The sequence below is a fragment of the Chroicocephalus ridibundus genome, chromosome 1 (assembly GCF_963924245.1).
Source record: "Chroicocephalus ridibundus chromosome 1, bChrRid1.1, whole genome shotgun sequence".
Lineage (NCBI taxonomy): Eukaryota > Metazoa > Chordata > Aves > Charadriiformes > Laridae > Chroicocephalus > Chroicocephalus ridibundus.
Window position 1 is genome coordinate 127,137,755 of NC_086284.1, and position 22,552 is coordinate 127,160,306.

The 22,552-nt window shown below is 45.3% G+C and overlaps 2 protein-coding genes and 1 long non-coding RNA gene across 6 annotated transcripts; 1 reads left to right on the forward strand and 2 right to left on the reverse strand.

Moving 5' to 3' along the window:
• Positions 1-270: 270 nt before the first annotated feature.
• On the reverse strand, positions 271-11,096 carry LOC134508961 (cell surface glycoprotein CD200 receptor 1-B-like). Its single transcript, XM_063321263.1, has 6 exons — positions 11,009-11,096; positions 10,817-10,909; positions 3,134-3,442; positions 2,122-2,367; positions 1,194-1,296; positions 271-370 (listed from the first exon to the last, which is right to left on the reverse strand). Exons 2-6 carry the CDS (start codon positions 10,902-10,904, stop codon positions 286-288), a joined length of 831 nt encoding a protein of 276 aa, XP_063177333.1. The 5' UTR covers positions 10,905-10,909; positions 11,009-11,096; the 3' UTR covers positions 271-285.
• Positions 11,097-11,306: 210 nt separating this feature from the next.
• Positions 11,307-15,231, forward strand: GTPBP8 (GTP binding protein 8 (putative)). 3 transcript variants are annotated; one of them, XR_010073145.1, is made up of 7 exons: positions 11,307-11,608; positions 11,793-11,891; positions 12,403-12,533; positions 12,887-12,986; positions 13,412-13,530; positions 13,895-14,065; positions 14,633-15,231. XR_010073145.1 is itself a non-coding variant. In XM_063351023.1 (7 exons), exons 1-6 carry the CDS (start codon positions 11,330-11,332, stop codon positions 13,977-13,979), a joined length of 813 nt encoding a protein of 270 aa, XP_063207093.1. In that variant the 5' UTR covers positions 11,307-11,329; the 3' UTR covers positions 13,980-14,021; positions 14,633-15,231. The 3 variants fall into 3 exon arrangements, 1 of the variants encoding a protein (XP_063207093.1); XR_010073147.1 differs by having other exon boundaries at positions 13,895-14,036; XM_063351023.1 differs by having other exon boundaries at positions 13,895-14,021.
• Positions 15,232-15,881: 650 nt separating this feature from the next.
• On the reverse strand, positions 15,882-22,545 carry LOC134522846 (uncharacterized). 2 transcript variants are annotated; one of them, XR_010073151.1, is made up of 5 exons: positions 22,380-22,545; positions 21,126-21,215; positions 18,985-19,117; positions 18,295-18,387; positions 15,882-16,013 (listed from the first exon to the last, which is right to left on the reverse strand). It is a non-coding gene; the product is annotated as an uncharacterized LOC134522846 (long non-coding RNA). The 2 variants fall into 2 exon arrangements; XR_010073150.1 differs by lacking the exons at positions 21,126-21,215; positions 22,380-22,545 and having other exon boundaries at positions 18,985-20,618.
• Between the last annotated feature and the right edge of the window lie 7 nt (positions 22,546-22,552).

The following is a 22,552-nucleotide window of genomic DNA, read 5'->3' on the forward strand; positions in this document are numbered from 1 at the left end:
AATTTCCTATTGCTAAATATGTTAGATTTGGTTGCATAAAAAAAGATTGATACTTGCATGAGTGACAACAGCATCTAAAGTTGCACCAGAGAGACGATGGGAGACAGAGCTGACAAGGGTCAGGTAGGATCTGCCCTGCATGCCCTAGTTCTGCACAGTTACAGCAGCTGCGTTGCAGATGTTTGCTTCTTTCTCCGGAACGCTTTGGTGAGATGTCCAGGTCAGACTGGCAAGTCCCTGCCACAAGTCGCATTGCTGACTGAGGCGTACTGAGAGTTTCTTTCATCACTGCTCAGGTGCTGAGTTTGAACGAGGCCCAGACAGCTCTGCAGATGGAAGAGGCCTTGGCTTGTACTGTTTTCTCATTGTCCTAGGAAACAAGACACCAATACTGTAAGTGTGAGGACGAGGCTGTTTTGGGAATGTGGTTTTGGGCTCTAGGAATGTAAGAACAGGACTCCTCCCTTCATTTGATAGAGGAACAAAAGAACATAAGGCTTTACATCTGTACTGTCACATGAGCATGACTGGCCATGCTCCAGCCAGCACCAAATGGAGAGGTGCCAAGAGCCCTGGCAAAGCGTGGAGCTGAAGTGACTGGAGCACAGTAACTAGTTCTGCCCCTGCCGTGTTTGTACTGTGATGCTGGGCAGCAACTGCACCTTGTGACAGACCCGCTAGCTCAGATAGAGTATGCGGCCAAGCTGCCAGACTGCTGCCAGAACTCCTGAGCAGTTACAGCAGCAGGCCTGTTCTGCTCTCGTGCGATACTGCCTGCATTTCTACACTGGCCCTGCCTTCTCTGGCTTCCTTTCAGCAGGACAGACTGGACTGAAACTCTGTCTCCAAGCTCTGAACGATACTTTGCCACCTCTTTAGTCTTCATAGCCTGGCAATCTTTGTTCAGATCCCTCAGTTGGGTGGGAAAACCTAACCATTCCCTTTGTATTTTTGCTTCTGAAACAGGTATGGCAGCAGGGAGAAGGTCCCTAGTGCTCATGTATGGACTGCCTCCCCCTCTGCCCCAGCTGTGGTGATGTAGACCTTGGACAAACCTCTATTGACATGGGCTGAACTGGCATGTTTCTGACAGACTGAGGTGACCGCACATGACATGAGTTAGTACCAGAAGCCCTTCTAAACCTCCCCAGGACTGGCCAAATGGGTTTGTGTGCATCATGTCCCATACGTACCTGCTGTCCCAGAAGGTGTAGAGATGAAGAACAGCAAGCAGAAACAGGAGGCTCAGGAGACTAGCAAGGCTGATGACACAGTGAAGAAACCGTGTACTACTCTCTAAAGAGAAACAGTTGCTGCTTTAGGTACATCTCACAGACTTTTTTTTTACCCTGTGCCTCCATCAGGATGGCATCTTCTAGATACTGCTCTCTTTGTGCTCTACTTCAGAGGATGACCTAAGGTAGCTGGAGCACAGCACCAGGCACAGAGCTGGCAATACACAATGTCCCTCCATGCCCTTGATGGAGGACCCTTGTCTTTTGCTCTACAGGCACTAATTAGATCCTCCTCCCTACCCGTTCCCATGCTCCAGCTGCATCCTTGCGCGTGCATCCCAGCAAATTTCACCTCTGATTCTCTTCCAACCAAGTACTTCAGTGAAGTACACATGGTTGCACACAATTTCCCAGCAAGGTCTTCAACTTCACCACCTAAAGCCTTCACCTACCAGCCATACTTTGGAGCTGTTAGGTAGCTTTCAGTCTTCCTGTCACAACCTACGTATAACCGAACAATTAGCAAGACATACTGGTACCACTGGATCACAATACGTAGATCTAGGTGATGATACCATAGACATCTTTGTGTGTCACAAACTTCTGAATAATCCTGCCTTTCCATCCAGCTCTATTGGGTGGAAGGCAAGACCACTTCTCCTTTCCTAGAATTTCACAGAGGAAGTTACAGCACTCTACAGGACTTTTACAGGGGACTGACAGCACTTTTGTTTATCTTTCCCCCTCCTGACAAATTTCTCACTGGAAACCAGCTCAGCTGCATGGTTCCTGCTGCAATCCTGCCAGTGCCACTGGTGTTTGTCTTAGTCCATGAGCAGAGGGCTAAATAGGGTTTTGAACGCTGAATGCACAGGGGGAAGCTTACTTGTGGGATGACAGGCTATGGACTTGCTCCAGTTCCCAGCCAGATGGGACACAATGCAGGTTGTCCCATTGGTGCTGTATGCTGTGAACTTGCTGAGAACAGTCACTGTCCCGTCGTCATGGCCTTCTTCCTTGGGGGTGGAGTTGTTCTCTAGGACCCACGAGATCTGAGCAGCCGGTTTCCCTGCCGCTGCCTCGCACACGGGGTTCCCTTGATCATCACAGTAGAGGGTCAGCCTCGGGGGGACTGCAAAGCATCAGGAGGAGGAGATACATGGAGTGAGTTTGCTGCAGCTGGGGTAGGATGTTCTTGTTTTCTACCCAAAATGAACAGAGTGAAAAGAGGAGAATAAGGTAGGAGGTGCAATCCCGTTACAGTGACATGGGCCCAAGTCACAAGAGACAGAGATCGTGCCTCTTTTTTCCTTTTGGACAACTCTCCCCCATTCAGGTGGCTTACCACAGCCATGGAGGAGGTTTCCCTGGACATTGCGGTAGGCAATTATCCCAAATGCAGGACTGAATTAGACTTTTGACCTAAGCAGCCATTGTACACATTTTTTAAAATGTATTTGAATGGCAGCATAAGAGGAAATGGGTCCATTCTTACTGTCTGGAAAAGAACATCCCCTGTTCAGTACAATATCTCAGCACTTGGAAGTGTCAGTCTCACATGCTTTAGTTCTCTTAAATTAGTGTATTTACAATTGATTCCACAGGATGACTGTATGCATATGCAGAATTCTCTGTTGGTATATTGGATATTGCTTCACACCTGCCATTTCTAACTAGGCAGTGGAGAAGGGGGCGGGACAAGGAAGAGAAGTTTTGGGAAATAAGGAGAAGGGAGAGATGGAGCTGCTATCAATGAAATGCATGAAGTTTATCCCAGGAAGAAACCTCCACTTCTTACTGCACGCTTCCCCTGGTGCATCCCCGTGCATGTCCCTTTGTATGTCCGGGCCCAGCCACGGTCCTTTGGAGAACTGTAAAATAAGGAAGGAGTCCCTTACCCAGCACAGTCAGGTAGTATGACGTGTGGAAAATCCCTTCTGCTACTACTACTTCGCAGGTGTAACTTCCCTCATGGGCTCTTCCCACTTGCTGTATCTCAAGGGTAGGATCCTGATCTGGTCTGAATTTCCAGTTGATGCTCTCACTGCAGTTTGTTCTGTCTGTCTTGTTCTGGTCAGCCCTGTATCCCAGGCTGCAGGGGCCTCCAGCCTTGGGGTTTATTTTCCATGTTGCCATAGTCATATTTGGTTTGGGAGAGCAGATGAGCACAGAGCTGTTACCTACTGTCACTGACACTCTCTTGTGCCCTGAAGGAGAGAAAGAAGGAGAGGGATATTTGAGAAGGATCCCAGGGAAGTCACTCACAGCCTTGGAGTTCTGGTCTGTGCTTCACAGAGAAATACCTGCACTGTTACACACTAGTGTAAGGCCCTGTCTGGACCAGCCTGAGCTGCGTCTCTCTTCTTAGGTGGGAATAGATCACCAAATTCATGGTTGCCTTCTCATACATTTGTCCTTGTTTTCACTCCCTCCTTCTGTAAGGTCCTCTCCCTAGGACAGTGGATTAAGAACATGACTAGGGAGCAGAGTTGGAATGAGCTGCAGAGCCCATCTATTTGGGAAGATCTCTCAGGTTGCTTTTACCTCAGTATCACAGCCCACTACATCAGAAAAATGAAAGTTTGAAGACATTCACCCTACTTTTGTGCTTGATAGAAGCAGCCCTCCTAATCAGGTCAAGCACAGGTGGCAATTTCTGCCCTGCTGCTCCAAAGCTTATACGAACCAGTTTCCCTGATATAGTGATGACAGAATATATAGTAGAGAATTACGACATTTAACTGGAAAGAAAACACATTCCTGTTTGCTGTTAGATGCAGAGATTCCTGACAGACTCAAGATCACTGCCTTGTGACCTGCCTCACCTGTCCTAACAAAAACAAACAAGAAAGACAAACAACATTTTGCATAATCAATGTAGTGTAGGGAGGAGAAGGGTTATAGCTGCATTTTCAGATTCCACATTTTTGGAATTAGCTTTTCTAAGTATTTAAGTAAGTTTGTAAAGGGGAAACAACCTTCCCATTAAGTATTATTACAACTTTCATCTGAATGTAGTGTCATAAAATCCCAGTATCCTTCATTTTTCAGGACAAGTTATTGATACCTAAAGGTAAAGCCTGATAGGGTACTCAGACTGACCAGAAAACCTCCCATCAAACAGTTTTTTTAATAAGCCTGTTAATTATCACGAAAAATATCATACTCCAAGAAAATCATTACCAGTTTTCATCACATCATTGAAAAGCCTAAGTTCAACATCTTCTTGGTTGGCAACTGAAAAGATCTAGTTGCAGCTAGAAAAGTTTTGATCTGCAGGTTATCGGGTTTGCATAAAAAATTTCCTTCAGCAATTTGTAAAGATCCCTTCCTCTAGATTTTTTTGTTCTCAGAGAAGAACGGAGTAAACATCACTCTGATAGATTGCCTTTTCCTCCTCTGCCCTTAACAGAGTTGGTACCAAAGTACCATCACAAGTACCTGTAGCTCCTGTGACCGCAGTGATGGTGAACAGAACAATGGTGTACGTGGCCTTCCTGACACCTTTCAAAGTAGCTCTTGCATTTGTGGGCGATGTGTGTTTCTTGCACCATCCGCTGTGCTGTGAGCTCCCCATCATCCCCTGCCAGTGATCCCCAGCAGCCAGAGTTACCGCTCCTCCTGTGCTCCTGGGTACCCCACAGTGCAGCTACAAAGAGATGGTTCTTCTTCTTCCTAGCACAGAGCTTCCTGTGCCGAGAATTGGTGAACACAGAGGAAATGGTATTGTTATCTGCTTTCTGACCATTGGCCTTCGGTATAGCGTTACTGTGGGAAGAAAAACTCTATAGCAGAACTTGCATGAAGTCTAAGTAGTGTGATTTTTCATGTCTGGTTCTGATCTCGCAGTGAGAATTTTATCATTGGGAACTGCGGGAAGGATATTCTCAACTTACCACTTAAAGGATGCTCAACATATTCCAAAAATTCTCTTAAAACAAATTCCTTTTCCTCCCTACCCTATTCTTCCCCACATACCTAACAGCCTAAGACCTTTTCCTCTAAAGGGCACTGGGAATCACTTCTTCCCTGCAGGGAGGGAAGGTAGGTAGGTACATTGCTCATTTATATTACATTTAACTGTTTTGCTGATAAAAGTATGTCTATAGACAGTTAGGCCAAGGATGCTTTTTTTTTTTTTTGCACCACTGTTTTGTTTGTTTTTCAAACTATTCTGGTATTATATTCCCCCCATACATAACACAAGTGAACACCGAAGGACGTTCCAGTGGTGAGCTGCGAGATTCTCTTTAGAGCCAGAAGAGTCTCTTAATCTTTACAAGGTCCTTAAAAACATATTCCCAAGCTACCACTCTCCGTCTTCCCATGTGATTAAATACCAGCAAAGACACTTCCCTAAATATAAGATGAACCTACTTGGAAATGAATGCACTGAATTTCATTTTAACAGAAAAATGTTAGCCTCCCCAAACTTTGAAGCTACCAAGCTGAAATGAGTTGGTGACCATTTGCCGGTTCTAAGAAAAGAACTCTCCCCTCACAACTATTGTCATGGCAGATTCATGTATTTCCATGGCTGTGCTGAAATGTTCCTGGAAGGTCTTCAGTTCTGTGGTCAAATAGATGCACGGCATCCACGAATGGAGGGGATCACTGGCAGGCAGGCAACTAGTGGGTGCCATTTAACTGAGAAGAGGCATAGCGCCCATTAGTGACTCAAAGGAAGAGCTGTGTAAGTTCAAAAAGAAGGTTTGGCAACCTCTGTTCACAGTCCTTGTATTCAGAAAAGTCAACAGCAGCAATGTAATGAAATCTTCGTCTCTGCTGGCTGTTGTTGCTGCAGTTATGCTTTCCAAAAGTCACTTTGTCAAACAATTTCAGACAGCTACCTGCGCCTTGGCCAATGCAGCTTCTGCGTTCAGTGCTGTGGTTTGGCGGTTAAGTGCAACAACCATTTCTCATGTTTAGAGGCAGGTCCAAGACGCAAAGATCACATTTAGATCCCTGCAGTGCAAGACATACCATAATTTCAGCCATAGAATCTGTGAGTGATGTAGCTTAGCACTAAATGGCAGAGGCAGCAAGAAAAATGGTCCAAGTCATGAAAATCAGACGCTTTCAGAGTCCTAATCACTTGGGGTTTAATTGGGAGCAATGCACCCTGGCACCTGAAAGGATCTAGGGTCATTTTAGAAACTAAGACAGGAAAACTCATGGTAAATGGAAAGGGAGAATTTCCTACAGCATGTGATGCAACTTAGTCCAGTTATCTTTGGGGTGAGGCCTAATATTTTTGTGTTTGGGTTTTTTAGGGTTTTTTTGTTAAAGATTCTGCTTGCTCTCTGATAGTGAAGATGATGTATGAACACCATGTTCATATTTCTTTAGTTAGCCTTTTGGTTTTTGAGTCTTTGGATTACAGTCTAGACATAGCACAGCAACTTACTGCGTGACTGTGAAGAGTGGAAAGGTTGTATGTGGGCGATTTGGCAGGGGGAGAGTTGAGGGGGGTTCTTTATTTTTTGGAAGCCCAAACTCTCAGTCTGACACTAGAGCTGGAGACAGACAGCATGGTAATATTGTGCCCCAGAGAGGTGATCCAAACTACCGAGCTGCTGGATCTGGTTATTCTCCATCCAGCTCTGGCACAGCCTGGAACTGGTTTTAAGTGTCCTTCAGTATTAGATTGTTTCCTCCTTAGCTTGTGTTTTTTGAGACCCTGTTTTACTTGAAGTTGTAGAGTACCACGATCAACTGCACGATATCCTGTTTCCTTTGTGTCGTTTCTCTCTTGCTATCTTACTTTTTTTAGCCATTCTGCAAGAGCCCTGGTAAGGGGCTCTATATGTACACGATACCCATAGCAGATGGACTTAACCTCACCCTCACCCTCTTCCCCCCAGTTACTGATGTACCAAATCTGGTTTTAGCTACCTTCCTGGGTGTTGCAGAGCATGCTGACACGTAGTTGCTCAAAAGTTATTAGTAGCTCAGCCTGCGGGGAGAACACCGTTTTGCAAACGCTGGCTTCATGCTGCTGCTGCTGCTGCTGCTGCGCACTCCCTCTGAGAGGGCTTTTGTCGGGGCCCAGGCTCCAGCTGCGCTTTCCTCTCCATCTCCTGGTCAAAGCAAGCAACAGCACTTACCTTGAAAAGGTTACCTTGAAAAGGTAAGTGCTGGTTTTTTGGATGATCGACTGTGTCACGTTCAAAACAAAACATTTTACTTTCAGGGATGTTCATTATTGCTTTCTAGTACTGATGTGATAAGTTTGGGTTCACTTTTAGGTGGAGCATTTGCAATTCCTGAATGAGGGCATTTCCTTTGGGGAGTGAAGAGGAGGGCATTTGCTGAAGCTGTTACTGTTGTTCCTAAATGGGGGTTCTTCACCCGGTGTGCGAGAGCCAATCAACACACTGAGTCGAAATACTAGTTTTTATTTCAATTCTGCAGAATTGGGTGCCAGGCATTTAACAACGGCCAGCACACCTCATGTTTCAAACGGCACAATATTTGGAATGATAAAATGCAGCTGATTGCTCAATAATGATTCATTCACCACTCCTAACTATACATATGCATCTAACTCATGTTTAAAACATTTGGGGAGGTTACTTGATGAGCATGCTCATTATTGACAAAGGGGTGTGTATTTTAGCATTATAATTACCCCAGGTTAGTTTAGGATACACTTCTTGGCTCAAATTTGGTCCAGTGGTTATATTTTTTGCTATCTTATGTCTAAGTCAGCAACTGCAAAAGAACACATAAGACATTTCTTCATTTCACATCCTATTCAAGGTTAGGTACATTCCTTGATGCCTCAACCGTGTCCCAACCAAAACTTCTTGATAAGCTTTTAACTTTGTTCTTTAGGCATCATTACTGGATTTATAAATTATCAAATAAACACTTCGCTTACATCAGAAATGCTTTTAGGATAGAGCATTAAAGAATATTGTAGTCTGAGAAAACGTGTTGTAGATCTGCAAAGGACAGAACGAGACCATCCCCACCAGCTTTTACAACCTAAAACTCAGAACTGTGTCCCACATGAGCCACCAGTACCCCTGAATCGTGTCGCACCACAGCCTTCGGATGCCACGCACAAAAAAGCTTCAGTATGCTAAAAAGGGCAATCTCAAAACGTTGAGATAATAAGATTACATTTCCAGATTATTATTACAAACACAACAAAGGTATGTTGTGGGATCTCAGCCACGCAACACTAGGTTCTTGCATAAGCTGGTACTTTGCTTAGAAATTTGTAGCAGGAATTACATTATTTAAGTCTTTTTCTTTCATGCCACTGCACTGTTTTACCACAGATATGCATTGTATGAAGGCAGGAGCCCTGCTGACAAACCTGGTTAAGGATGTGGAGTACAGAAGGGTTCTCACATAGCTTTGTCTGATATTCTGAATGTCTCTGCAATAAAATCACTGTATGACACGAGGCACAGCAAGACTGGGGAGGAAGCACATGATACTGTCTTTCTTCCTTAACAATTCCTTTATTTCAAGATTTACCTGCTGCTACCATGGTCCTGGTCATGGCCATAGTAGCAACCAGCGTTAAGGAAACAAAAGTTTATCTCAAATCAGTTCTTGATGTAATGGTTATGTGGTTCTCCATCCCACCTGCACCAATCATGGGGAGCTTTTCCATTTGTCAGTGTCCTCACCAGCCGGTGTTATTGGCACTATTTTTATTTTTTCAGCCCAGATTCAAAGGGTTTCTAACTGATTTAGCACCCTTAAGACGCAGAATTTCATCCTCTTCTGCATATTCACAGCTCTGTTTCCTGTGCTAATGACCAAGGGCAACTCTGAGAAAATGGATGGCGTAATTAATTCTGATTTCCGCTCTTTGCCTCTCCTCAAAGCCTCAAGGGCAAAACCAAACACTGCAGCAGAGGTCAGATGAGGTAGAGATAGAAGAGATTTATTAAATTTGAAATTAATATCAAAAAGAGGATTTCAGTTCTGTGAAGCCGGTGGAAATTACTCTTCATCTAGGACTAGTAGTGTTGGCTACCACATGAACAATAACGCCTCTCTCTTCCATTACATTACTCGAGAAATTTTAAAAAACTTTCCCACTACTGAGTATTTTAATAATTTTTTAATTTTTTTTTGTTTGCGTGTCTTAGAATGCCCAGCCCTTTAGATGTTTATGGCTTTGAATTCCTTCTTGAGGAAAGAGACACTTTTTTTCCCCCCCTAAACAGAATAGTTTGCATAGAGGAAAATGCAGAGCTTCTTAGTATTTTATACAAGTAATTTAGCCTTTAAAACTGGCTATCCTACTAACTCTAGTTTCTAAACTACCTTCCAAGGGGAAAGAACATAGGCTGTATCTTAGCAGAAAGCACAGATTCGGACGCAGTCAGTGTGCTCTTTACGTTACAAAAAAGCAGAAAGGTTGGTGCATGCACTCCGTCCTTTCTGGCATGTTTCATGGTGACAACATTTGGTCTCAGTTCCTCTTCTTGGAAATGAAGCTCAAAGCCCAGTTGGCTTTGGCACACTGGACCCGACCCGACCGCCCCAAATGCACAAGGAGCCCTCCCTCCTCTCCCAGAACTCCATCTCCAGCTAGTCTCACAGCTACCCTTCTCCAAGAGGTATCTGAAATGAATGATGGTTTGACCTGTCACACGATGCTGGGATAGACAAGATCAGACTAGACAAGACAATTGGTGTCAGTAATTCCTTCCAGCTCCGTGCTCTTGACAATTCTTTGGGACTTAGGTCAGTGTTGATGGTCATAGATCCCTCCTTCCCACTCCAAAGGAATGATTGTCAGAGTTTGTAATTTTGACTAAATTATTTTTGTAGTCATTCCGTAACATCTGAACTATATAACCCACAACTGAAAAGAGACATATGCTGCCACAGACGTGAGCCATAGGCAATTTTAGTCTGAACGCCTAATGTTTGGCAGTAATATATGGAAGTAGAGTCTTTCAGGTGAGATACAAAGCAGGCTTCAATGTTGATATTTTACCAGCTCTGACCACAGTAACCTGCCATTTCCAGTCTCCGTACCGTCTACCCACAGAGAACCTAGACTGCAGTTTGGTCTGGGAGAAAAACCACCGCCACCTTCCACTGAAATGCACACTTCTGATCTTCAAGTTTTAGGTGTGGGTCTACTGGATGCTCTTGTTTATCCAGCCCTTTGCTAAAATAAGATGTATTCAGAAGGTCCTGTGTCATTTTTAATTTGTTCCTGTCACCTGTATAGGTACTGTCACATTAAAAAGGGAGACTTAATTAGTGGCTAGGGCACTAGCTTGTGAACTGAGCACCTCCGTTCACATCATCACGCCTGCAGATGTCCTGTTAAACGAGCCGGTGGGTTTCTCCGCTGCCTTCCCTCCTGCCTCTGGCCGGCTGTTCTGGGAGTACTGTGCCAGAGGACACGTGCCCGGTCAGGGTGGGTAATTTCAAGCAGACTAAATTTCAAGAAAAACCCTACTGGAGGGTAATTTCAAGCAGACAGGTCTGCTGCCAGCAGCGGTGAGCTGCGTGGGACGCCGAGGCAAAAACACCTAAGAGCCCTTGCTCTGTTTCGCGTGCCACGGTTTGGCGTAGAAATATGGAAATCTGCCTACCGGCGTGGTTACGGGCATCATCTCCGGCCAGCGTGGTTTTTCTGTTACTAGATTCACCACCGATTTCAATTAAATCAGGTTGCTGCATTACCGCTAAAAAAAAAAAAAAAATAAAGAATAATAATAACAGCAGTATTCCTGAAGTAATTCTTCAAAGGTGTATACCTCTGGGTTTTTTTCAATGCCATTTACCTACGGTTATGTGCACCACCGCGGGGGGGGGGAGGGGTCAGGGAAGAGGTAGGTTTCAAACCGATCTGGCACCAAACACGGGTCATTCGTAGATTGATTTGGGAGCGCTCCGCCGAGCCTGCAAGCGGCAGCCAGCCATCGCGGTCCCCCCCCCCCCCGAGCTACGCACATCGCACTTTCCGTGACAAACACGCAAACCCCGGGGGCGCGGGGCGGGGGGCGGGGGCCGGCGGAGAGGGGCGGGGCGGAGCGTACGCTCCGCCCCGCCCCTCTCCGCCGGCCCCCGCCCCCCGCCCCGCGCCCGCCCCGCCTTCCGTGAGGATGATGCTGCTGCCGCCGCGGTCGCCGCCGCCGCTCTCCGCCCTGTCCCAGGTGCTGCGGCTGGAGCGAAACCGCCGCGTCGGCGTGGTGTTCCCGCTGCAGAAGCTGGCGCGTTACTTGGCTCCCGGCGTCGACGCGACGCGGTTCGGCCTCTTCCGACCCGGCCTGGACGCCCTGCAACGCGCCGAAGGGTTTTTCAGGGCCGGCCGTCATCACGCCATCGATTACGTCAGCTCCGCCGTCCGTATGGACCATGCTCCGCCGCCCGCCCTCCCCGAGGTCAGCCGTTTGGGGTGACCGGGGCAGCGCAAGGACGTCGCTGTCCCCAGGCACCCGAGGGTGACGAATGAGCGGCAGCAGGAGGGGACACCCCAGCCCCCGCTCCGCCCGGGCGCGTTGGGTGAGGGGAGACGGGGCGGGTGTAGAAATGCTAAATGCTGTCTTTCTGCCTCTCCTGCTGCAGGTGTGCTTCATCGGCAGAAGCAACGTGGGGAAGTCATCTCTAATCCGGGCCTTGTTTTCCCTGTCTCCAGAGGTGGAGGTCAGAGTGTCAAAAACGCCGGTAAGCGGACATTTTTAAACTTCAGAAGCTGGCGGCAGCCCAGGTAGGGCTGAGAAGGGCAGGAGGAAACAAGCTCTTGGGGAACTTGAAGCAGCAGGAGAACGCGCCAGCCGTGGTTGCTGCTAGCTCAGGGCTGGTGCAGACCTCTCTCCGGCAAAGGGAAAGGTGGAAAGAACCTAGCTTGGCTCTTCATCCAGGCCTGGCGTACACGCCAGACGGAAGAGTCGTAGGAGACAAGCAGGTGTGCCGTAAAGCCCTTTGGGGAGAACCAAGCACAGAGACCCGTGGAGGTATTTTTAGTCTGTTTTAAGGATGGTCACGTGGGATCACTGCAAGGGTAGGAGACTCGGCAGCTTAAAGCAACCGTAGCGTTTTTGCAGCCTTCCTCAGGGGAGGGTGGCAGGGGATGGTACAGAGATGTTTTGCGGGTCATGTCTTAGTCCACTGCTTAAAGCAGCTTTTTTAAAACCACACGCACCCTTCCTTCATCTTACCTAAATCCCCTCCCCAGGGCCACACCAAGAAGATGAATTTCTTCAAAGTGGGGAAGTACTTTACTCTGGTGGATATGCCAGGATACGGCTACCGTGCCCCGCAGGACTTTGTGGAGATGGTGGAGGCCTATCTGCAGGAACGGCACAAGTAAGGGACTTAACTCTACCTCCACAGAGCAATGAAAGCCCGACAGGTATCCACGGTCACGTAATTAGGTGAAAAAATGCAGGAGGGGTAGCTGCTTCCGGTGGTAGTATTGATTAATTCTGACATCATTTCCCTGGGAACCTCTGTGGCGTCACTCATTCGCGCTTAGACAGATCAAAACAGCAGAAAAGATTGAGGTGCTGCTCCATGCTGACCCTCAGCTCCCATTTGTGGCGTTTCTTGGCTCTTCCTATCCCCAGGTCCCATGTTGCCTGTTCTTGCTTATGAATTTGGAAGTAGCGGAGCAGGCATGAAATAATGGTGGTGATTACTGTTCCTTGTATTTCTGGCAGCTTGAAGAGGACGTTTCTATTAGTTGATGGTGTAGTAGGACTCCAGAAAACAGATCATATTGCAGTAGAGATGCTGGAAGATTTTGGGCTTCCTTATGTGGTAGGTAATGCTTTGTTCTCATGTTGGTTGTAAGCTACAGATAATTTAGAAAGGTTCATACCCTCTACTGGAGCTTATGCAAGTTAACCTACCTAACTAGTAGCTCCCCCCCCCCCCGCCCCGTTAATAAAATAGGCCTAAAATATGTTGAGGTGGGCAAGTGGAATTTAAGGGATTTTTGCTAGATTTATTAAATGGACGCTTTTTTTTCCACTACTCGGCTTGAGGAGCTTGAAAAGGTCCACTGCTTATGCAGGCTATAGAAGTGTTTTGGTGAACTGTATTATACCATTTTTTCCCTTGGATATGACCCAGAGCTTTCAGCCTGCCTTGCAAGATGGTCTAGGACTCTTACAGATGTTCCAGGCTAGCAGCAAAATAATCTTGTTTTCCTCTTTTAATCCTCCTTTTCTGGATCTATGCAGATGGTGTTAACAAAAATTGACCGAGCTTCCAGGGGAGTGTTGTTAAAGAACGTATTGGAGATCCAGGAGTTTGTAAAGGAGAAAACTCAGGGATGCTTTCCTCAGCTATTCCTTGTCAGGTAAAGCTCCTCTCCATTGCTGCCGTTCCCTTTCAGGTGGTGGTTTGCAGTGGGGCAAACTACCTGAAATGGGTCTGTCCGCTCCAGAGGTGGCACTTCTCTGTGCCCCAAGGATGGAGGGTGGGCTGATGATGGGGAGATGTCCCTCTCCTCCTCTTTCCCCCTCCTCCGCAAGTGAGCGGAGTCCCGTTTTCAATTGTGTTAACAATAACAAGCTGTAATTGTTTGATTACATAGCTGAAGTGCTTAATTTACCAAGGTTGTACTGCACTGCGGGAGATGTAATTTAATACAGCCAGTGGCTTGCATTACTCCAAGACACAGCAGCATCTGGCACTGAACACCCACACCTTTGTTTCCACAGTTCTCTGGAGTTTTCGGGGGTTCACTTGCTACGGTGTTTTGTAGCCCATGTTACTGGAAACCTGCCTACTGTAGAGGCCAGCTGAAAAGACTTGCTCCTGGTCTGCTCGGCTCATCCAGAAGAAAAGGTAGCAAAACTAGAGGTGTGGATTTTTGTCGTAAATAACCCGAGGTACTAGAATTTATTTTTGGATAAACTTGTATGAATTTTTGGATAAATTAATATTTGTAAGGCTAAGCTTTTTGTTTAATAAATTCATCAGTTCAGGAGGTTTGCACTATGAATGAATTCAGGTTATTACAAAACTGTTTTATAAAACCTACATGATGGTTCTCAGAAGAAAAAAGCAAAGAGAACTTCCAAAGAGAAGCTAAGTTTTAATACAGCATTTTCATTCCCTCCAGCTAAATGTTCAAAAAGCTACCACTGCATGCCTAACCTCTGCTATATTTAGGATACTAGAGATATAAGGCTAGTAGGATCATTTAAAAAAAGGTATTTAGTTTAGAAAAGAAAAACTATAGCCCTAGCATTAAGCAAACTGTACTTGCTAAGGTGAATCAAATGATACAGAGGTTTACTTCTCTCAGCTTACATGGTAGGGGCCAAAAACTAGCACCTGTGCAACCTGCCTGCTCTAAGGCCATCTAGAGTGGAAAGAGACATGTTGTCTGTGAGGGTGCATTTAGGACTTCTCGTATATTTTACTTTTCTAACTCTGTATCATGCATTCAATAGGTGCAGCGTGACAGGACACCTCGATTGCATACCTCGGGTTCTCCCTGTTCCAGGTGGACGAAGGAATGGAGACATCTTTAATGGGATCTGCTTTTTGATCACTGTTGGCTTGAAACAGAGAGGAATAAATGACTGACACCTAGGGGAACTCTCTCCTTCTGCACTTTATCATCCATCAGTGCTGCATCTACCTTCTGTTTTAAATCCAGCGTGAAGTTCTGCAGCTGCGCTCAGAGGAATTGCCAGCAATGAGACACATTGTCCATTATCTGCATCTGTTTTACCCTGGCAGCTGAAGCACAATGCTGATGTCCCATACTCTTTAGGAGCACTGTAACAGCTGGCAGAACCGTGTCCCACAGCAGATAAGAGCACCTGAAGTTGGCTTGTTACAAGGCACAGATTTGGAAAAAAAAGGACTGCCATCAATAGCAGTAGTTGTTACAAAAGCATTTACGCTAAAGCTATTAAGTGCCTACATCAAACATAGGTCTTGTCATGTCATGTCTTTAACGTTGCCAAATGTGTGTATGCAGTTGTCAAAGTTACTTACACTAAGTGTTTAAACCTCAAGAAAGGGCAGGTCTTTTGTGAACCACCCTGAGGTATTGCTAGTGGTTTTTTTCATTATGGAATTTCTTCTAAGATTAGACATGAGGTGAGGTCTGTTTTCAGCATACATGTAGGAAGTGGGGTGGGGAATGCAATAGAAAGATGTTTCCACATCTTAGCAGAGATCAAACCTGTAATTCTCTAGTATTTTACCTCTAATCCTAAGGCGCTCCTGCGCAAACCAGCCCATAGGATGCTTAGTCCTAGGGAAAAGTGCAGTAGTATCTAGACAGATCAAACAGGTGCAAGTGAACACTTCAGGAATAATCTTTTCTTAGTATCTTAAAACCAGGATCTTCCAAAAGCACCCATCTTGCCAAGGGTGTCATTTTCAAGGCCTCAGCCTTGACTGAAAAGCCTCTGAAAATAAGTCTGTACGTGTAAAAGAAAGTGCAGTTCTGTTTTCAGTCCCTCTTCAGAACAAAACGCCTTACAGTGCTAGGAAGTCTTTTATTAACCACTTAAATATATTCAGTATGTCTGGTAAATCCGTTTGTATAAGAAGTGCTTTGAAATGGCAGCAGACGGCAAATTGGACCCCATGATCCTTGTGGGTATGTATAGCTGCCATGAGGTGTCCTTAGTGGAAGCCACGTGGAGCAAGGTCATGCAGTTTCTTAGAGCTGTACTAGAAGCAGTGGGTCCAGTCTTATCCTGAAGAACCAGCTTAACCTCTGGGCACATCTGGGTTTTCTGCTGTATCAGTCAAAAGATCTTCATTAACAAATTCTTCAAATACTGGAGTGACTCTTGCGTTTTCTTCAGCCATCTGCAGGAGGGAACACCACAGTTCTGTTACATGTAAGAATCGCTGCCCCTGTGACAGTGTTGTGGTTTAAGCTGGGATGGCCACCAAATGAATGACAGATGCTCTCTTTTAAGGTAGAACAAAAACAATTTTTCTCTCCTTACTAACTGCACTCTCTGAAATTAACGGTATGTTTTTCAGACAGTGTCTGCTTCTAGCAGTGATAAGGTCTGATGTTCATAGTTAGAAAAGACTTAACTGAAAAGTAAGATTACTGAAAAGAAACTGATTTTGTTCTACCTCAAACCAGGACGGACAAGTAATGTAGTAAAATCACGTCTTCTCCTTCACTTAAACATTAAAACTTACATTTAGGTGCCATCATGGGAACAAGGTTTGGGTAGACAGGTGCCTGATGCACTGGCAGACTTTCTTGGCAAGTCCTTAAGGAACTCAGCTGTGTTGCTGAGTGCAGAACTGTGCTTTCTCAGGCCAGGGCCACAGGAGCTCCCCCGTTTTTTTTCCCCACTCATTGAGCAATGGTGGGCCCAGGAGCATGCCGAAGCAGTAGAGACCATTCAGTTTCAAATGCTTTTGATGTCTTAAATTGTTTGCAGTGTATACACCACTCTGCAGGCACCCAGCATTATCTTGTAAAGCTTTGCCTCTCCTGCACCCGTCATTTACAGAAGTGATGTTGAGTACAGGCTTCAATGGAAAAGGATTTTACCTTGTGCATCTCTCTAGTCTTTCATCAGTACTTTCTCCTTTTTCTTCTTCTACTGTGTCTGGTCTAGTCTGTCACCATAACCCTGGCACTGCAAAGCCAGTATTTTGACCGTATTCTTGCAGAAGTCCCCTGAAGTCAGTATGGTGTAGAATGCATTTTAGCGGGGAGGTTGACCAGATACTACGTCAATAATTCTATTAATATTAGCAAAGTAACCTAAACAGGTTTCTTGGGTTATTTTAAAAAAGCAGAGAGGGGGCAGGTTTCAGCAGGTAGACATTTCAGATTTAGCCTCTCTGAGGCAGTTACACAGAGAGGCAACATGCACTAAGGCAGAAAGAGCTCTGGTTTACGGTCACTTTGAAGGTTGTTTCAGTATTGCCTTCTTTCACTCTGTATCTTGTCCAAGGTCTTGCTCCTTGGGCTCAGCATTGTTTTCAAACTCTGCTCAGAACTAGGACGTACTGCAGTAGGAGCCCTCTGTTACAGCATGGAACACAGAACATGCCAAGTGTTGAATATAGACAATTCATTCTGCATTAAGTGGGGTGGCTGCACAGGAGAAGCAAAATACTGCTACCTCAACTATCAAAGTTTCTGGTGAGAGAGGAAACAGAAATTTTAGCAGCAGCTGATATTTCCAGTCCATCTGACTGGCTAACCCTACTCATGCTTGAGATTACTTTTAGTACCTGCTTATCCCAGCTATAACATGATACTGTATTTAATGGAGAAGTTGTAGCTGTTTCTGTGCAAGCAGAGACAAACCCAGAGGAACATAACAGCTTCTTACATCACTCTCCTGCTTAAGTGTTTTGGAAACAGAGTAAGACTGGAACCCATTTATAGAAGAATCAGAGGAAGGAGGAGTAAGTTGTGGCTTTGTCCCATGCTACAAATAGGCCACAAGATGAGAGGAAAGGAACAGAACTAAGAAAAGGCAAACTGATCTTGCATTACATCCCAAAATAGAGATGATAAATTGAGAGGTGATTTATTAAGAGAAGTCATCGTTGTGGGATTAACCAAAAGGTTTTATTAAATAACGATTAAATGATTATTAGACAGTAGTAAAACACTCTACTACTTACTACACTTCTAATAATTAAGCTAGCCTGTACGCAATACACTTTAGATCTAATATAAAATGTCATTTACCCTGCTGTAGATACTGGATGCAGGCTAAAGGATCTCTCAACCTCAAGGACTAACCTTGACAGGTGTCAAGGGGAGATCACTGCCGTGCAGCCTGCTGCTGTGTAAGAGAGCTCAGGGGGCTGTGGTGGCTGCAAATACTTAAAGCGATTGACGTGTTGTCAAATTCCCCTTTGGTGTACATGCAACTGTGCAACCCCCAGCAGCTGTAGTTTTGTCTGGTCCCAGCTCAGGCTGGTACCATGATAAGACATGACCTAAATTCCTTAAGATCCTGAGAAGATATGACCTAGCACAATTTCTCAAGGTTTGTACAACAGGGCTGATTTCACTCAGGCCTACTTGTCAGCGATGCCTGAATCAAAATACTGTTAATTCAGTTAGCCTGGGTGTGCCTCTCACAGAGGCGTGACTTACCTTGACAGCTCTCTAGAAGCCACCCTCTCCACAACATGCCAGTCCCGTAACTTCCTTTTATTCTCATCTGATGCATTCACAGCCAGTTCATACCTAAAAACACCAGCAATAAAAAGTAAAGCAAACATCCCTTCCTTACCTACACAAGTGATTTTAACACTGGGTTCTGTAACTGCAATTTGATCTGCTCCAAAGACATAGCCACAGCATTAAGCCTATATGCAGAGATTTATTTTAACACTAATTTCACACTGTCCAAGCACTTGTTAAATACTTGATCTCTACCTACTTCCGCTGTAACTGGTCTACTTACAAGCATCTCTTAAATAAGCACAGAAACTGTTTTGCTCAACAAGGTCATTATTGAGCAGCTATCAACTGTTTACTTAAACGTACAGCAGATTTTCTCAGGGAAGCTAGTTCACGTTTTTGTATTCTAATAATCTATGACGGCATTTGTGCACCTTGTGGCATGTTTACAGGGGAGAATAAATGTTAGCACTGTTCTTGCTAGTGCTGCTCCCCAAGAATTTATTCTCGACTGGTTCTTGTGTGATGAATACAGCGCTGCTGGACTGTTGCCCTCGCTCCTGGTGCAAGTGCAGAATGTGGTGTCTTGGGATGGCACCAGCCCTCAGCTCCCTCAGGCAAGGCTGTTTAGACTCAGACACCGCAATGCGCTGTACTCACTTTTCTTGAATTCATTCCTTGGGATCCTTCAGTGCTTCATCAAGACCCTCTCTTTGCTCTACTCTCCAGTACGTTATTGTTTCTCCAGTGTCTGTGCCTCAGCTGCACCTTTTCCGTCTTCCTCTTCAGCTTCCTAGAGAAAAAAACTTTCGTTCAAACTTAACTTAGCAAGGCATTTATTACACTAGAAGAGTCAGCCTCCTACTGGAGACATAATGGATTTTTCTTTATAAGGAAAAATTTCTTCATGACAAAAATCTTTCTTAAGGCAAAACCTGACAAAGGCATAAGAAACTTGTATTTCTCAAGCATCAGCAAAACTAGCTTAAATGCTCACAACAATTTATGAAGGATGTAAGCTGTTGTACAATTCCAGAAGTATTATTTAACAGGGCAAAAGAAATGCACTCAGACCAAGGCCCACGTAGATTCAGTAGGACTTCAGAACCACAGCTGCCTTTGTGCTCAAAGACAATAAAAAACGTTGTGCTCATATTTAGAGATTCCTTTCCTTCAAAAAAAACACAGAAGGTGTGGGAAACCTGGTACTCAGCCCCCAGTTACAACAGAAATTTCAGAAATTCTAGAACTTGATGACGGAAGAACTAAAATAAGGAACAATACCAACAAACCTTGGGAAAGAGTTGGCAACATTAAAGTTTCTTTAAGACATTAAGAATCACTAACAGGTGACCAAGCTGACGAGGATAAATCTTGTTCAAGCCTTACATGTTAAATTACAAAGGAATGCAAATTTCCTTGCAGCTACAGGTAGGAACTTAAGCACAAATAAAAGTTAAATCGCATAGGGCGTAGGCCCTTCTATTATAAACCTAGCTGAAAAGCACATTACTTAAGCAACTGATCTGTGTCCATTTCCTTTGCGTGCCCCTCCTCTGACATTTTTTACCTAGTTTAGGCTAACAGCAAGAAACATACCTCACAAAAAAAAAAGAAGAAAAAAATTGTTTATTTAGATGTTGACAGAAGTAAGGTGTTAGTATATAGAAAGGAAAAGAGGATTTACAAGTGACATTGTACTTGTTCTTTGGCTTAGGGGAAGTCATTCTGAGCTTGGTCCCCTGCAAGCACGGGACTGCCAGTGAGGACTTCTAGATACCAGCGCAGGCTCCTACACTGAAAGCCCAGTTGCAGCGGGAAGCGAGCAGCGTACACAGAAGTTACCCCAACACACTCGTATTGATTTAAGTTCGGCTTTTGATGAAAGAGTGAACTCCATCCTCTGAATTAAATTCAGTTTTGAAGTTGCAGCCATGGGAAACTGCCATGTTTGTGGGGATTACCTTCAGTTTCCAAGTTGTTTGGTCATAGTCAGTCAATTGTGCTCCAATCTGTGAAGTACTGACAGCTGGGAAAAGGCGAAACTTATCTGAAAAGGCTACACATCCATTCCTGTTTCCTTAATTCCAGAGCTCATGAAGAATGCATTTTCTTTTCGGATTCCCACCCTCACCATCAAGAACAGCGAGAGCATCTAATTCTATCTCTTTACAACTGCCAACAGTTTCACTCACCAGCTCTTTGCCCTTCGCATGCTCCAGCTCTCAGAGCCATCAGTGACTTCACTGAAAAAAAAGACTAAATCCATTCCCTTTCCTGGATGTTAGTTATTATTAAAAGCATAATCTCAAATTTTATTGATCTAAAATAATTTACCATGCTAGAAAGAAAATGCTCTTCATTCACGTGATCAAATTCAAAACAACCACCAAGCATGGATGGATGTTTATATGCATGCATATAAAGCGGGAAGAAAGAACTCACCCAAAATGGTGCTAAAACGGAGAGAAGAATAAAGCCCGGTCTTTTGTCTCAGCCAGGCCAAATTGGTTTGATGTGCAAGCAATGAAACCAGCTGTCCTCTTCTCCCTTTCTACCTATACTTAGCCCATATTTAAAACTTTAGCATGTTGCAAAAACATGTACCAATGCCATCAGGGAAGGAAGAAAAAACCACAAGTTTATTCATACTTTACTTTTTGTTTTTTTTTAAAAATGGTCTAAGAGCTAGTAAAGTCCTAAGTATTTAGAATTCATGCAGATTACACAGACATTTACTCCCATGAATCCTTTTCCTGACAGGGACAGAACTCTGTGCTGTAACTGCGCCAGTATCTTACCTTACATTGTTAAGTTTCATCTTCAGTTTTTCCTGAGCAGACCCAGGCATCAGCAAAAGTTTGTGTGTTCTTTCCCAAGTCAGGGATGATCTGAAAGGGAAATTCCAGAGTTGAGATCCTTTTTCCCTAAAACCCTGCCACAAAGCAACCTGCAATCTTTCAGCCTCCAGTACCAGAAAAAAATAAAGCCCACTGAGTTCTGTGTGACACCCTAGTGCTATTTTTCCTAAAACAAAAGTCAGAAAGAGAAATTAGTTTCCAGCTTTGATATAGCACATCCACTACTTTTTGTAGCTGTAAACTACACAGATTTATACTCAACACGTTACAAGTGCACAAGAATTTGTCTTCAAGTCAAAGCTCTACGCTTTATAGTTAGTTTATACAGTCACTAGTGATAAGTCACTGATTCCAGGTGAACAACCCGTACTCCGGCTTCTCCTTGAAAGCCTCAACCCCCCTTTCTGTGCCAAGGCGAGCACCTGGACAACCCAACCCCACACCAGGGGCCGGGTCAGCTTCTTCATGGGAGCCCCCACGGTGACACGGACTGGGGGGGTGGGCAGAGGCAGGAGCCCAGCCCTACCCCCATGGCTCTTCCCGAGCCTGAAACCATCCCTCGGGCAGGGAGAGACAGGGCTTGTCTGCACTGGGAAATGGCTACGCAGTCAGATAACTACTGCGGGCAGAGACCCAACACAATGACCAAGGTCTACACCTACGAAGGGGGATGAGACTTTACAATTTTTTCCCCTGAAGAAAACACACTACATTAAAAGCCTACTGACATTAAAGCAGCTGCAAAGGACGCTGGCCTTGAAAGCACCACAGAATCACAGAATAGTAGGGGTTGGAAGGGACCTCTGGAGATCATCTAGTCCAACCCCCCTGCCAGAGCAGGGTCACCTAGAGCAGGTTGCACAGGAACACATCCAGGCAGGTTTTGAATGTCTCCAGAGTTGGAGACTCCACCACCTCCCTGGGCAGCCTGTTCCAGTGCTCTGCCACCCTCAAAGTAAAGAAGTTCCTCCTCATGTCTAGGTGGAACTTCCTATGCTCAAGTTTGTGCCCATTGCCCCTTGTCCTGTCACTGGGCACCACTGAAAAGAGCCTGGCCCCATCCTCCTGACACCCACCCTTTCAGTATTTATAAACATTGATAAGGTCCCCCCTCAGTCGTCTTTTTTTCAGACTGAAGAGACCCAAATCCCTCAGCCTTTCTTCATCAGAGAGGTGTTCCAGTCCCCTCATCACCTTTGTAGCCCTTTGCTGCACCCTCTCCAGCAGCTCCCTGTCCCTCTTGAGCCGGGGAGCCCACAACCGCGGCCACCTTTGTGCTGGGCAGCGGCACCGCTGAGGCGCGAGCGGAGCAGCGGACGACAAACCCACGCGCACCGGCACGATCCGCCCGAGCCCCCGCCCTCCAC

Bases quoted from the DNA above. Each gene is read 5' to 3' on its own strand.
- LOC134508961 (XM_063321263.1), bottom strand. From the start codon at position 10,904: ATGCAGCAACCTGATTTAATTGAAATCGGTGGTGAATCTAGTAACAGA. The intron at 3,443-10,816 runs GTAGGCAGATTT...TCTCTCCTTCAG, and splicing joins TGATGCCCGTAACCACGCCG to GGCACAAGAGAGTGTCAGTG. The intron at 371-1,193 runs GTACGTATGGGA...CTTGTTTCCTAG, and splicing joins TACACCTTCTGGGACAGCAG to GACAATGAGAAAACAGTACA.
- GTPBP8 (XM_063351023.1), top strand. From the start codon at position 11,330: ATGATGCTGCTGCCGCCGCGGTCGCCGCCGCCGCTCTCCGCCCTGTCC. The intron at 11,892-12,402 runs GTAAGCGGACAT...TCCCCTCCCCAG, and splicing joins TCAGAGTGTCAAAAACGCCG to GGCCACACCAAGAAGATGAA. The intron at 12,534-12,886 runs GTAAGGGACTTA...TATTTCTGGCAG, and splicing joins TATCTGCAGGAACGGCACAA to CTTGAAGAGGACGTTTCTAT.